At 37.5% G+C, this 13257-nt stretch overlaps 1 protein-coding gene across 2 annotated transcripts in view; it reads right to left on the reverse strand.

Annotated features, from left to right (window-relative positions):
- Window positions 1–9844: 9844 nt before the first annotated feature.
- SNRPB2 (small nuclear ribonucleoprotein polypeptide B2) overlaps window positions 9845–13257 on the reverse strand; it is a 12157-nt gene continuing 8744 nt past the window's right edge. The window contains exons 5-6 of one of the 2 annotated variants that reach the window (XM_029283159.1): window positions 12466–12554; window positions 9845–10312 (exon numbers count right to left, since the gene is read on the reverse strand). In XM_029283159.1, coding sequence (XP_029138992.1) covers window positions 10153–10312; window positions 12466–12554 — 249 coding nt within the window. In that variant the 3' untranslated portion in view covers window positions 9845–10152. The remainder of the gene's footprint in view (window positions 10313–12465; window positions 12555–13257) is intronic. The other variant, XM_015811052.2, reaches the window with a different exon arrangement.

Raw genomic sequence — 13257 nt, forward strand, 5'->3', positions numbered from 1 at the left:
CATTCACCAACGTGACCAATGCCGTTTCCGTGCTGTATCCCGGCCTGAAGCCCGACTGGAGAGGGTCTAGATAGACTGTTTCCTCCAGGTGCCGAGGAAACTGCTGTGCAACCACACTCTCAACAACCTTCGCCACAAAGCGCAGGTTGGAGACTGGGCGATAGTTAGCCAATACATCTGGATCCAGGGAGGGCTTCTTGAGGAGGGGCCTCACCACCGCCTCCTTTAGGACCGCGGGGAAGGCACCCTCCCGTAGAGAAGCGTTTGTAATTCCCTGGAGCCAGGCTCGTGTACCCTCCCGAGCCGCCAGTACCAGTTCAGAGAAGCCGCCTCTGAGCTGGATGGCCTGCCGACAGCTGAGGAGGCAATGCAGTGGGAAAAGGAGAGCATGCAAGGCCAGGAGGGATTGGACGGGGGGGGGAGGGAAACCAGCCGTGCTGGGATGCATCCAGCCCTATGGGACCTCAGCGAGTTAGCGGGCGGCTGGTTGAAGAGGGACGGTTGCCATCTCTGGGGCATGGCGCGCGTGCCCACAGAGAGGGCTCTGAGTGCCGCCTCTGGCACACGTGCCATAGGTTCGCCACCACTGTCCTAGGAGAAAAAAGAAAAACCAAAAACAGGAAGGGCCTATTATGAACATCCAGGCAGAAAGTTTCAATCATTTTGTCTGAAGTGAATATGCCTTGAGTTTATTTGACAAGCTAAGCAGTTTAGCTAAGTAAATTGTATTGATTTTGTTAAGAATTCTCTGTGTTTGATGGTTGCTTTCCCTTTATATAACTCTTTCCCAATAAACTCTTGTTTATTTCTATGGATTTCTATAGATTTGGCTTTATTGGATTGCAGGATTTCTAGGGTGGCCATTAACCCTAAGAAAGGAGAACATGGTGATAGAAAGGAGGATTCAGGAGATCTGATTTCTTTCCCAACTGAATGCCCTTCCAACTAAAAACGTCTGTAACTATAACCATATCAGACATATACCTATCAAACTTACACAAAATACATACATGTGATACATATGTATGGATTCAAATAACAATATTTGGTAATGACTTCTCAATTATACTAGAAGCAGGTAAAATGGTTTACTTATCTAAAGAGTTTAAGACAAATAACGTGTCTGTATTTGCTAAGACTCTGCAGCAGAAAGGCATACAATGTCTCTTTTTGCTAAATATTCCTGGATGACAGACTATTATTCTCAAAAGAAATGTGAAAAGGAGCCTGGAAGCACTTTCACCTGATGCATGGAGTGGCTAAACTAATGTAGGATTAAATTAGGATGTGATATGGGAATACAGGGTGCTTATGCACATGTAAGTGAGTAATGAAAGCTTATTCCTTTTGATTAATTCCATTTATATGATCTCTAATACATGACTCTGGGCAATTTACAGCAATTAAAATCAATATAACCCTAATCCTAATCCAATAGTAAAATATAAAAAGTGTATGAAACCTGAAAAAAGTCATATAATCTGCAGCTGAAGTATATAAAAAGTCAACCTCAATACAACCACCATACATAATTATATATATATACACACAGAGAGACAGACAGGGGAGGGAGAGGGAGAGAGAGAGAGACAGAGAAAATTCTGAACTCTTTTTTTTTTTTAGCATTATAAAAAGAGTCCTGACTTCTTGGCATAATCTTAGTTTGAGATTGTTTTTCTTCCAAACAAGGGAGAACTCTGAAAATTTTGCTTCCATTTATATCAGGAGTTCGCAGACTATGGGGTCCAAATTTTGGATGGAGCTCATGTAACTCCTCCAAAAATGATATTAAGATGACAGAAGCAGAAATTATTACATTCATGGGCAGTGTTAATATTCATTGCTGTAATTAATTTAAATTTAATTGCACTCTTTGTAGTGTGCCCCTGTCTATAACATTCCAAAGCGAGATGCGACTTTCAACTTGAAAAATGTTGTGTATCTATGCTTCAGATGAGCTACAGATGAATATGTTGCATGAATCCAAACAGTTTTTCCACTGGAAAAACCCAATTTCAAACTACAGATTGAGACAGTGATTTGTTTTTATAAGAAAGTTGGATCAGTCTTAAACACAATTTTAAAATGAGCCACACTACATTGTTAATTCAATTTACTATTTTCTTCCTACGGCAGGAGAAGTTAAGTTCTTTTTCATCTCTGTTAAACTATCCCTTTCCAACCAACCTGATGACCTCTCCCTGAATGTACTAAATGCCATTTTTAAAAATCCTTCAGCTATCAACAACAACACATCTTGATGTGAAGAAGAAAAAGACATAGGGCTATGGCACTTTTATTCCTTCTTTCTCAGATTTACTAGCAACATGGCTGGGGAGAAATAAAACAGAAAAAGGATACACAGGTCAAAGTTCTCCTTTGCTCCACCTCAGCCAATGCCTCAATTCTATGGCTGCCTTAAGTTAAAAATTAGATGCTGGTTAACCTGACATTGGACTCACAATAAACCATATTGAGCTCCAAATCCCTGCCTGAATCCTGAAATAATATACCCTTGGATTTATGCATTTTTCTCTATCTTGGACAACCGTAAAGGATCTAAGCCTGACTTGCACAGAGATGCAAAAAGGATAGAATCAGCAGGAGAAATGACTATTTCTTTTCTTATTCAGATTTCATTTCCTGGGAGAAAAAAAAGGTCTCTTGCGAGCCTTACAAAGTAGCTAGAGAAAGACAGATATCTTGTTTTTAGAAGTACTGACAATGGAAAGAAACAGCACATATTTCACTGTTTGATCTTTCCCCAAACTCCCTCTAATTCTGACAAGATGTTCAACTCATTCGGAAGCACATACATTTCAAAAGAGATTTATATGTGGGATGAGGGGGAGATTATTTTGTTGAATGGAAACATCTACTATATGAGAAGACATGCCTGCTGAATATTTTTACCTTCTAAACTCAGTCTCTCAATCTGAGAGTCTGACTAAAGATACCTTAAGTCTAAATGGCTAGAGAGGAAGAGTGCTCACACAATGAGAACAAGCATGTAGAATTATCAATATCTGAATACAATTTGTGTAAGAACTAAAAGGATTATGTTTAAGAAACAATAATCATATTTTTAGAAGAATAAGGAAGAAAATACTTCCGTTTGAAAGGAAAGGAAAGGGGGGGAAAAGATGGTAGAATAGCTTGAAGATATGTCAGGAAAATATCTGCTTCTAGCAACAGGAAGCAATCTTGCCCATAAACATTGTGTAAATCTTATTCCCCAGGCCATAGCCTAGTCAATAAAACATTCTGCAGAAATGTATTCAATAATTTCAATGAAACTATTTTGTCACACTTGATTAGCTTAGCAGAAATATTCAGCAGAACAGGGAAAGTCATCAATATTTATCATGAAAAATGATGAAGTTTAGATGCTAAATCCAGCACTACCCAGTGCAAAAATTTACATAGCAATCTAGCAATATTTTCATGCAAACAGCTATATTTACGTAGCTGGTTCATTTCTTATCTTTTGGAACATCTCTTGTAGAAATAATCAACTGTGTTCATTTGATCCCCCTAATAGTCTCCCTAAACAATGATTGTGTCAATCAAAAAACAAAAGCTATATGTAATACCAACAGTTTTAAGAACAATCAATTTCCATGAATAAATTAGCTTTCTGCATTGCTGGAAACCAGACCAGCTACTGTTTTTTTAAAAACTATCATTTGATATAATTTGACCTTCACAAAGTACCAAAAATGGAGCTATTTTGATTAATAATCTTTGGAATAGAGGGGATTTTTAAACAGATATGGAATGAGGCTGAGATCCACAGAATGAAAGTGTCGAGTTTCCAAGTAATTTCTCACAGAAGGCCTCTGGGCCTAACTGAGTCACCCACTTTGGGCTAGTCTAGTGGCATGATCATTTCTGCCACCACCTCTCTTTCAGGGGGCTGCCTGCCATTCACCCTGAATTCCTAATATTTGAAATCACACCTAGTATTGCTTTTTCTGGCAATGAAGTCAATGTACCAAAAGTGAAATAATTTTGATAATGCTACATCCAGAACGCATCCTTTGCAGGTATTGTGTCCAGAGGATTCAGCCCTTCCTTTCCCTAAGGAATATCAAACCATGAAACAGCAAATCAAATCCATCGAAAAAAGGTGCCGGAACTCTGTTCCAGTGCATTCTATGACAAAAAAAAGTCCTCATAATTCTGATGAAAACGGTGAGAGCCACTAGATCTGTGGTGGCGAACCTATGGCACGTGTGCCACAGGCGGCATGCAGAGCCATCCCTGTGAGCACATGCACCATTGCCACAGACAGAGGGAATCAGGGCCGGGCTCCTCCCCTCCCCCTCTCCATGCACCCGGAGTAAAATAAGCAGTAAAAAATAAGCAGTAAAAAAAATCAAAGAAAATACAGCGTTCCAGGCAGACCTCAATCTGGCATGTAATCTGACTGAAAGGAAAACCCTTCTGCCCAGAATAGTACAGAATCAAAGAAGATTCTAAAGGTAGAGGGATAGTAGATAGTATTCATAAACATAGATTGTGATATGCAAGAATAAAACATGTTGTGGTTTTTTAAATCCAAATGCCCCCAATCTTCTAGAACAAGATTTTGTATTGTTGTAGTGCAATACTGTGACACTGTTTTCATAATTCTGTGCTTTTTTTGTAAAAAACAAAAACAAAAAAGGTGCCCGAACTCAGACATGTCATACAACCCGCCTTGCCTACCCTACAGGGTTTGCCTTTGTAGTTGAAAAAAAAGCCCTTCAATTTTTAGTGTATCTAAAAGACTAGGATTTTGTTCAAGGTAAGTTAATACTATTAATATCACCATGCACTGTGTGGCTTTAAATTACAAGAAGGCATTTTATTAATCTTTTGGGACATTTACCACTGACATACCCATTTAGTTTAATGAGTGGAAATGTCAGGTTTCTGTGGAATGAAATTGGCCCAATGAAACAAAATTTGGTTGCTTGTAAAAGATTGAATTATTTTTAAGAAGTTGTCAAACAAGGTGGAAAAGTTTACATTTGGAGTTTAATATGGATATTGACTTGAAACAAATTAAAGTTGAAATTTTGTCAGTGAACAGAATACTTTTAATTTACCTTTAAGTTAAACCCAATTTAATAAATAGATCTGATTAAATGTCATACTGTAGGTCTACCTTTACATCTGACCAATACATAATTAATATATATTATTATTAATACTAACATTGGCTTTATTCTTGTTCTTCCCCTCTGCAGTTTGAATATAAAGTATAAAAGACTAAAAAGAGATTTTTGTAAACATCCCAGCCTTTGAACTACCCAAGGAACTGAAACAGCAAAGTTTCGCTGTCGGCAAGCTTTAACGCCAGCCGCGTTTCTTTCCTCTCGCTTCGCCTCTTTTTAACCTCACATCCCACCTTCTGTAAGGGAAGAGAAAAGGCTCGCTCACCCTCTTGTGAAAGATGGTCTCCACGTTTATGTATCTCCCATCGCCACCATCAGCTTCCACACCACATGGTCCAACCCAGCCAATCAAGCCACGCTCTGGCTGTGGTGCTCCGGCGCCTCATGGCTCCTCCTAGAGGAGGCAGACAGCGCCGGAGGGGAACCCACTCGCACCGTACCACCAGCCGGGCATTTTCAAAAACAAATGATAGGAAGGGAAACAATAGGAAAAGAATGCAACTCTGGAAAATCCATCGAAAAAAGGTGCCGGAACTCCATTCTGGTGCATTCTGTGACAAAAAAAGTCCTGATAATTCTGATGAAAACGGTGAGAGCCACTAGATGTAGATTGCATCCACTGTATACCCCATATCCAGCGGCCACTGAAATTACCACTTCAATAGCATCCTAGACCATTAAAATGGTTCCATTCATTATGTGATGGCTTAAAATCATTTGTTTAAAAAAGAGGAACCTCAAGGGATGCATAGAATTTCCCGTTGTTTGATTGCAAATTAAAATTTAGGGCAAAATATTTCTTATAGAATATAATGCAGGGCATAGCTAGGTGGCAGAGAAAGTAAATAAAGTTATCAGATCTGAACTATCATAACTCTGAAAACTGCTAAATGATAGCAGAGAGATAGAATTTTCTGTCCTTTGCAGATACCTTGTGGAAACTTGGAAGTGGTCTGAATCCAGTGTGTTCAATAACACGAAGGGAAATTCTTAGATGCAGCAGATAGAAAGCAATAAAAACATTTCACTTTTTTCTTCCTCCATCTCACCCTCCCTCCCCGAACCCTCCCCCCCCAAAGTACAAGAGACTTTCTGGAACTAAAAGATGTATATTGAAGCACAGAGTTTAACAGAAGTAGTTGATGGACAGTAGAGGCTTCATTGATTAAAGAGATCTTTCTTCTCAGGAAAATATGGATGGATCAACACTTTATCTGTCCTGCTCAAGACAGGAAAGTGAGCTCACAAGCACAACTCAATCTGGCAGAGAGACAGACCACAGAGTATTTCCCCTATGCTTTTCCTTCAGGGATTTCCATAACTCTATTGCATGAATTGAAACAAAATAGACAAGAAGAGATGGCATAAAGGTATACTGTAATGAATGCATGGCTGAATGGCTGCTGGCTGGTTAGCTAGATAGATTGTTAGACTGAGAGATAGATAGATGCTAGATTGATAGATTAATGCAGGGGTGTCAAACTTGCCGCATCATGTGACATGTTGCGACATATCGCGACTTTTTTCCCCTTGCCGGAGCTGGGGTGGGCGCAACTTCCACGTGATGTATCCGGCTTGTGGGCCAGCAGTTTGACACCCCTGGATTAATAAATAGATGGATAGTTAATAAATGATAGATACATACAAAGATGATAGATGATAGATAGATAGATAGACAGACAGACAGACAGACAGACAGACAGACAGACAGACAGACAGACAATTTTCATCAATTTTAAGTAAACATTTAATTTTTAAATATGTTCAGTATTAGCAAATCTCTAATCTGGTGTGCTATGGTGAACTTTTGCTCTTGCCAAGGAATATAGTACAAATGCTGCCTGGGAAGCCATAAGCAAAGACTAATTTATAAGTAAGAAAAATTGGGGGCAGGATGAGAATATCAAAGTACATCTGCAAACATAACCACTTTTCAGCAGCTGCCCTATTTCCAGCAACCAAGGAACAAAGAATTAGAGATCACAGGCAAAGCATATCCAAGGCACAGTAGCAAGATCAGCAAAGAAACCGCAGGTGATATTTTCTCTTCTCACTTTTGCAAGCAGCCCAACCTCCCTGTCAGGGGGAAAAAAAAGGGGGGGGGAGGTCATGGAGCTTCTTTTTCATCCGAACATTAATGTACAGTATGTGTGCCAGGCCAGGGAGAGAGAGGTAAATTCAGCATGTTTGGAAATCAACATTTCATCCTCTTTGAAGAACTGCATGGCTCCAGGAACCCTGCAAAGATTTCTTTCTGCTAAGCAAGACTCTTAACCAAACTTTCCAATATTCCATCAAGCACATTCTGCACAAGGAGGAGATGTTATTAATCAATCCACACTGTGGGTTTGTTCCAGCAGCAGAGACATCATCAATCCTTTTGCTGAATCTAGACAAAAGAAGGATGATATAATGACAAAGCAGGGCCAGGTAAAGCAAACCCTTCAACCCAAGGGGACAAATTGTTCTCCCACACACAGAAAGAATTCCTCAGAACAGAGCATATCCAAGTAGGATGCAAAGCAATCAAAATTGTTACATTATTCAGACACACGTACCTTCAGCCTCCTCCTGAGTAAAATGGTAAAAGGTTCCTATCGGGGACAGTATAGGTTGCAATTGTGACTGGCCACCCTGTTGCTAAGCAACAGTTAAATGGAAGAAACATCACCTGTCAGTGCCAGATTTATGTCAAATCTACTGTGATTGTTAAGCGAATTACCCAGAGTCATTAATCGCATCATCATGTGACTATGATTTTTGACTTCCCTCTGGCTTCTCCATTGGTTTTACTTTTTGGAAGCTGGTTGTGAAGCTCATAAGTAATGATCATGTGATTGCAGGATGCTGCAACTATCATACATATGTGCTGGTTGCAAAGTGCCCAAAGGGCAATGGTGTGAATGTGGGAACAGTCATAAGTTCAAGAACCAGTCATTAAATTGCTTTACAGCACCATCATTAAGTTCAAACAGTCGCTAAACATGAGCAGTTGTTAACCAAGACTACATGTAATGAAATAGTTGTGTTAAATTTTCTTTGGTTAAGCTTCTACATAATTGTTTCCTTGGTTGTTTGATTAAAACCTAATCTGGTAAAAGTTATAAAAATATTCACTGGGGAATAATCCATTTAAGAATTAAAATGAGTTTGTCTGGATCTCATTTTAACAAAATCTGAAAGTATGATTTATGCAACAGGCATTTAAATGTTCTAATTCTATACTGTGTTTTGTTATCTTAACTATATGTTGTTCTCCATTTTTCCTTGTTTGTCCATTCTTAGTATATCTTATAAATCAGTGCTTAAGGTCATAAAAATACTTGATTTTTGATCTGTAGCATGAATTGTTACTAAAAGTACTGTATCATCTCACAGGGATGCATCCAACCCATCTCAACCTCAGCAATGTTTGGGATTGGCCAAATTCAAATATAATTCTAGGGATATTAGGAGCCATTTCTAGACAGAGGACACCGGCAGGATAGCTACTCTAGTAATAACCCTCCCACAAAATTGGCATCATTTAAGAGCATAAAGTCAGTTGCCTAGGTGCACCTACATTCCTTCTAAATTAAAAAGCTGGATGTCAGGATGAACATACTACTAATATGTAAGTAAAATATTGGCATAAGGCATTAGAACATTACTAAGGCTACATTTACAATTACACTGCAGTGAGATCCAGTATAGCGTTAAGATATTAAACCAAGACTGCAGCACCCCAGGTTGAGTGATTTAGGGCCAATAACTCAGCATAACATATCCCACAGGATTGCTGTTTTGGAAATAAAATAGATCCTTAGCATACAATATTATTGGCATGTTACTTTCAATTGTGAAAAGATTCTGGATAAGCCTTCACACAATATTCTTAGCATAGGAACATTGTCCACAATAGTGTACGGCTCCTTACCAAGTGCATGTTTTAGGTGAAAACTGGAAATTTGCAAATTACATGGAAGACAGAGTCTTTCATACCCATCTCTACATTTATGAATGTATTTACATAACTACACCACCAGATTTGAGATATTATCTACTATTAGATAATGTAGCATCACTGGTTGCAATTATTTTCATACTTGGCATTAAGTCATTCCATCAATTACTGTGGTCTCTAAAGCAAAGCCTTTTAGAACAACTTTAGATACAAGGCAAGTTTTTTTCAATTCTTTAAAAGTATGCCCCTCATCCATATGTATAGATGTCAATGTGACGAACAAGTACAATCCCACTGTGCCTTATTAACTCCTAATGAAAATTTGGAGGCAGGAGTGGGTGGAAAACTTTTTCTCATCAAAGGCTGCATTTGCTTAGGAGCAATATTTCCAGAGAGGCCATATTCTAGCAATAAATAGAGATGAAGTCAGTAGGAAGCAGAGATCAATACAAAAGGAAACGAGGGCACCATCTTTCTTCGCTCTTCTACTTCCCCAGCAGTTATTGCAAGGGTGAGCATGGCTCCCCTCTCCCCCATTTCCTTGCAGGAAAATATTATCAGGGTTAAACTCATTCCTTATAAACTCCTGTGTTAGAATTTGGACCTTTGGAGATGCTAATCATAACTGATGAAATGTAAACAACAACTTCAGATTAAAACTTTCAAAGATATCCAATTTCTAGACTGGTAATTAGCTAATTTTAATCATTGTGATCACATGAAAGAGCAATCAAAGATGAACTGTTAAGAGACAGTTTTATTTCTAATCAATCAACTTGTAAGGATCTGAAGATCACAGTATTTAAACCAATTTATGTACAGCAACAAAAATTAACAGTGGTCAGCAGAAATGTTAGCATTCCTTGAACATGTTTAGAAATGCGAAAGTGCCGACTAGATGAAACCCCAAGAGTTTTATATAGCATAGTTTCCTTAAAATTAAGGAACCATCCTTTAACTTATTTTCCCCCACCCTAAAAAAACCCAGGACACATGAAAAAAAAAAGCAGTAAACAAGTTCTTTGAAAAAAATTGAGTTCATTGCCATCACTTTTTAGCATAAGTAATTTTCATTGCATGTGATGGGGTAATTTTAAATCCTTGGAGGGCGTCCCGAGCAGCTCCAGCTTGTCCTTCATTTTCAAATTCCACAAATGAAATATCATGTCTACCAGGAACTAGGCGCACTTCTTTAAAACCAGGGAACCTAGACAAAAATATTTAAATTATTTTATTTTTTTCAAATATAAATTTTTTATTATTTTCATCATAAAAAAAAACACATCACAGATACATCACAATGTAAAAACCCCTACCCCCCACCCCCCACCCGGACTTCCCAAACCTAATCCCAGGGTACTATTCAACTAAAAGTAAACTAGTATTAATATCCCTAACTCCACAAAATATTATTCTACATAAGTAGGTGAAATATATATATATATATAAAAAAAAAGTTTTTATCTAAAAACCTAAATTATATTCCACCATTCTATGCTTATTTTGAATATAAACAATCCATCTTCTCCATATTGATAAAAATTGTTCATTTGAGTGATCCTTCAGATAAGCCGAAATTTTTGCCATTTCAGCAAGATGCGAAACCTTCAATCTCCAGTCCTCCATTGTGGGTGAAACTTTACTCTTCCAATTTTGAGCTATCAACAAACGGGCAGCAGTTAAACAATACAACATCAAATTTGTTTCTTTTACATCCAAATTATGTGTAATACCTAGGAGAAACAACTGAGGCAAGAAAAAAATTCTTCTTTTAAAAACTTGCTGTAAATTCCACCATAGTTTTATCCAGAAGGCCTTAATAACCTTGCAAGTCCACCACATGTGAAAAAAAGTTGCATCTTGTTGTCCACACCTCCAGCACTTGGATTCATAGTTCTCATAAATGCGAGACATAGTTGCAGGATCCATGTGCCAATATTTAAATTATTTTAGTTTATATTCTTCAGCATTGCCAGTCATGGAGCTAGACTTACTCTCTTAACAAATGATAACTTAAAACTGAAGTTAATTATTAAAAAATAAGTGAACACCACTGATCTGGGCAAGCCAAAGAAGAAAAAGGAAAAGCAGTAATACCTTTTCCAACCAATGAAAAAGGTGTAATTGACATACAGAAAGTTCAAATTCAGAAAAGCTTGTAATGATAAAGTTCATAATTAATATAGTGAACTACGTTCAATAAACCTTTATGCAAGAGATAGTAAACTCAAGGTTCTACTGAGTTAATTATGCAAAAAATTTATGCAGCCTTCAACAAATCCGCAATTTGTCCTACATACAGTACTCTTCAAACACTTCCATATTCTATAATAAATTTGCCATTAAATAATCATCGAAATAAAAAGTCATCTTCAATTACAGTGAAATAGAATTAGCAACAATTAGAGGGAGGAGGCAGTTGAAAAAAAAATGAAGAAAATGGGTGATGTTAATATGGCTGTGAGAGAATTTCAGCTGAATGTGATTTGATGGAATATCTGAACTGAATTGCTTGCCACGCCAACTCAGTTATTATGTATTATTAAGCTTGTATACTGCCTCACTCCCAACTGCTCTGGCATATGCAGATTCAAAACCAATTCAAAAATTGGATTGAGCAGACCATTCAAAACAGTCTAAAAGTTTCAATATTTTGAGTCAAAGTCCTTTTCAAACAGAATCAACACTTTGAATCAAAAAGACAAATGAATTAAAGCACATCTGTAACAGTAAGACAGGAATCTCTATTAGCATATTGTTGAACATTAGTGTCAGAAATATGGGTTCATTCAGTTTGAGCAAAAGCTGGGATACCTATCCTTAAATCAGGACTCACAATGCAGTGAATTTCCATTCTTCAAATAATTGTGAGTGACAGTTTGAAAGGAAGTAGAGTTGCCTTTCCTATGCTGGTGCTCTTAGGAGCATGGCACTTCATTTCTAACTACACAGGCTAAGAATTACAGACATTAACATCCAAAACAAAACTGGGGTAGGCTGAATCAAGATACCTACTAGGTACATATCCTATCTGAATTTAAACATGCATATATTTACTGTTCAGTCATACAGCTATATAAAATTATATGCAATTAATATAGTATTCATAAACCTTTCAGTTTAAACCAGGAAGCCCAGCTTATTGCATTGTTCATACATCATTCTTGAACAACATCACTAGGAAACTACTACAAATAAGAAAAGGTCAGCCCTGTGTATTCACAACTTTAGTCTATGTAAAATTGTTGACAACCAATCTCATGTAATTTATTAAACTGACTTCAGTGAGCTATATTTTGAAGTAATTACATGCAATGTTACAGCTGGTATCTTTGGAAAAGGACAAAAATATGCACTTACTGATTAAATAACATTGATAACATCATTTCATTTGTCTCTTCTGGTAGATTGTTGAGGAAAAGTATATGATTCGGTGGATTATCAGGTACCTGTAGTAACAGAAATGGTAAAGAAAAACTGATATAATAAAGGACAGAAGTGGGAAAAATATAAGCAGTTTCTATATTTTATAAGTTTCAAACTTAAGGAGGTCTAGAATAATCTGGAAAAATACCTTTTTATTGAAGAGTCAGTAAAGTTTCACTGAATTAACTGAATTTATGTTATTGAATTTACTGAAAAGTCTGGATTTGGGAGCCAATCAACACATTTGGAATTAGGAGAATGAGTTCAGAGTTAGCCACAAAAATATCGTAGCCTATTACCAAAACATATCTATAAGATTAACTGATAGATGAAAGATTGTTTTCTTTTGTCTACAATCATCTTTTCCTAGGAAACAGGCATCATTCCAATACCATATAAGATAGAAATCAATATTTTTATTTTTAATAAAAACCTAGAGAGTATAAAGACTAGATTCAACCTTGGGAAATAAAAATTATTTTTGAATCTTGCAGTAAGTTAGTTTTCATTATTAAAAAAATTCTTAAAACCAGGGCTTTTTTTCAGCCGGAACGCGGCGGAACCGCGTTCCGGCACCTTTTTCCGGGCCGGCCACACCGGAAATAGCCCCTCCCACACCGGAAATAGCCCCTCCCAAATTTTACTTGCATTCCTGTTCTCTAAAGGGGCGGTCCTAGGGTTTGATGAGGGCGTGGCCAGGTTTGAGTTCCGCCACCTTTTCTCCGA

The sequence above is a fragment of the Protobothrops mucrosquamatus genome, unplaced genomic scaffold (genome assembly GCF_001527695.2).
Source record: "Protobothrops mucrosquamatus isolate PMUCROS unplaced genomic scaffold, P.Mucros_1.0 scaffold_45, whole genome shotgun sequence".
NCBI lineage: Eukaryota > Metazoa > Chordata > Lepidosauria > Squamata > Viperidae > Protobothrops > Protobothrops mucrosquamatus.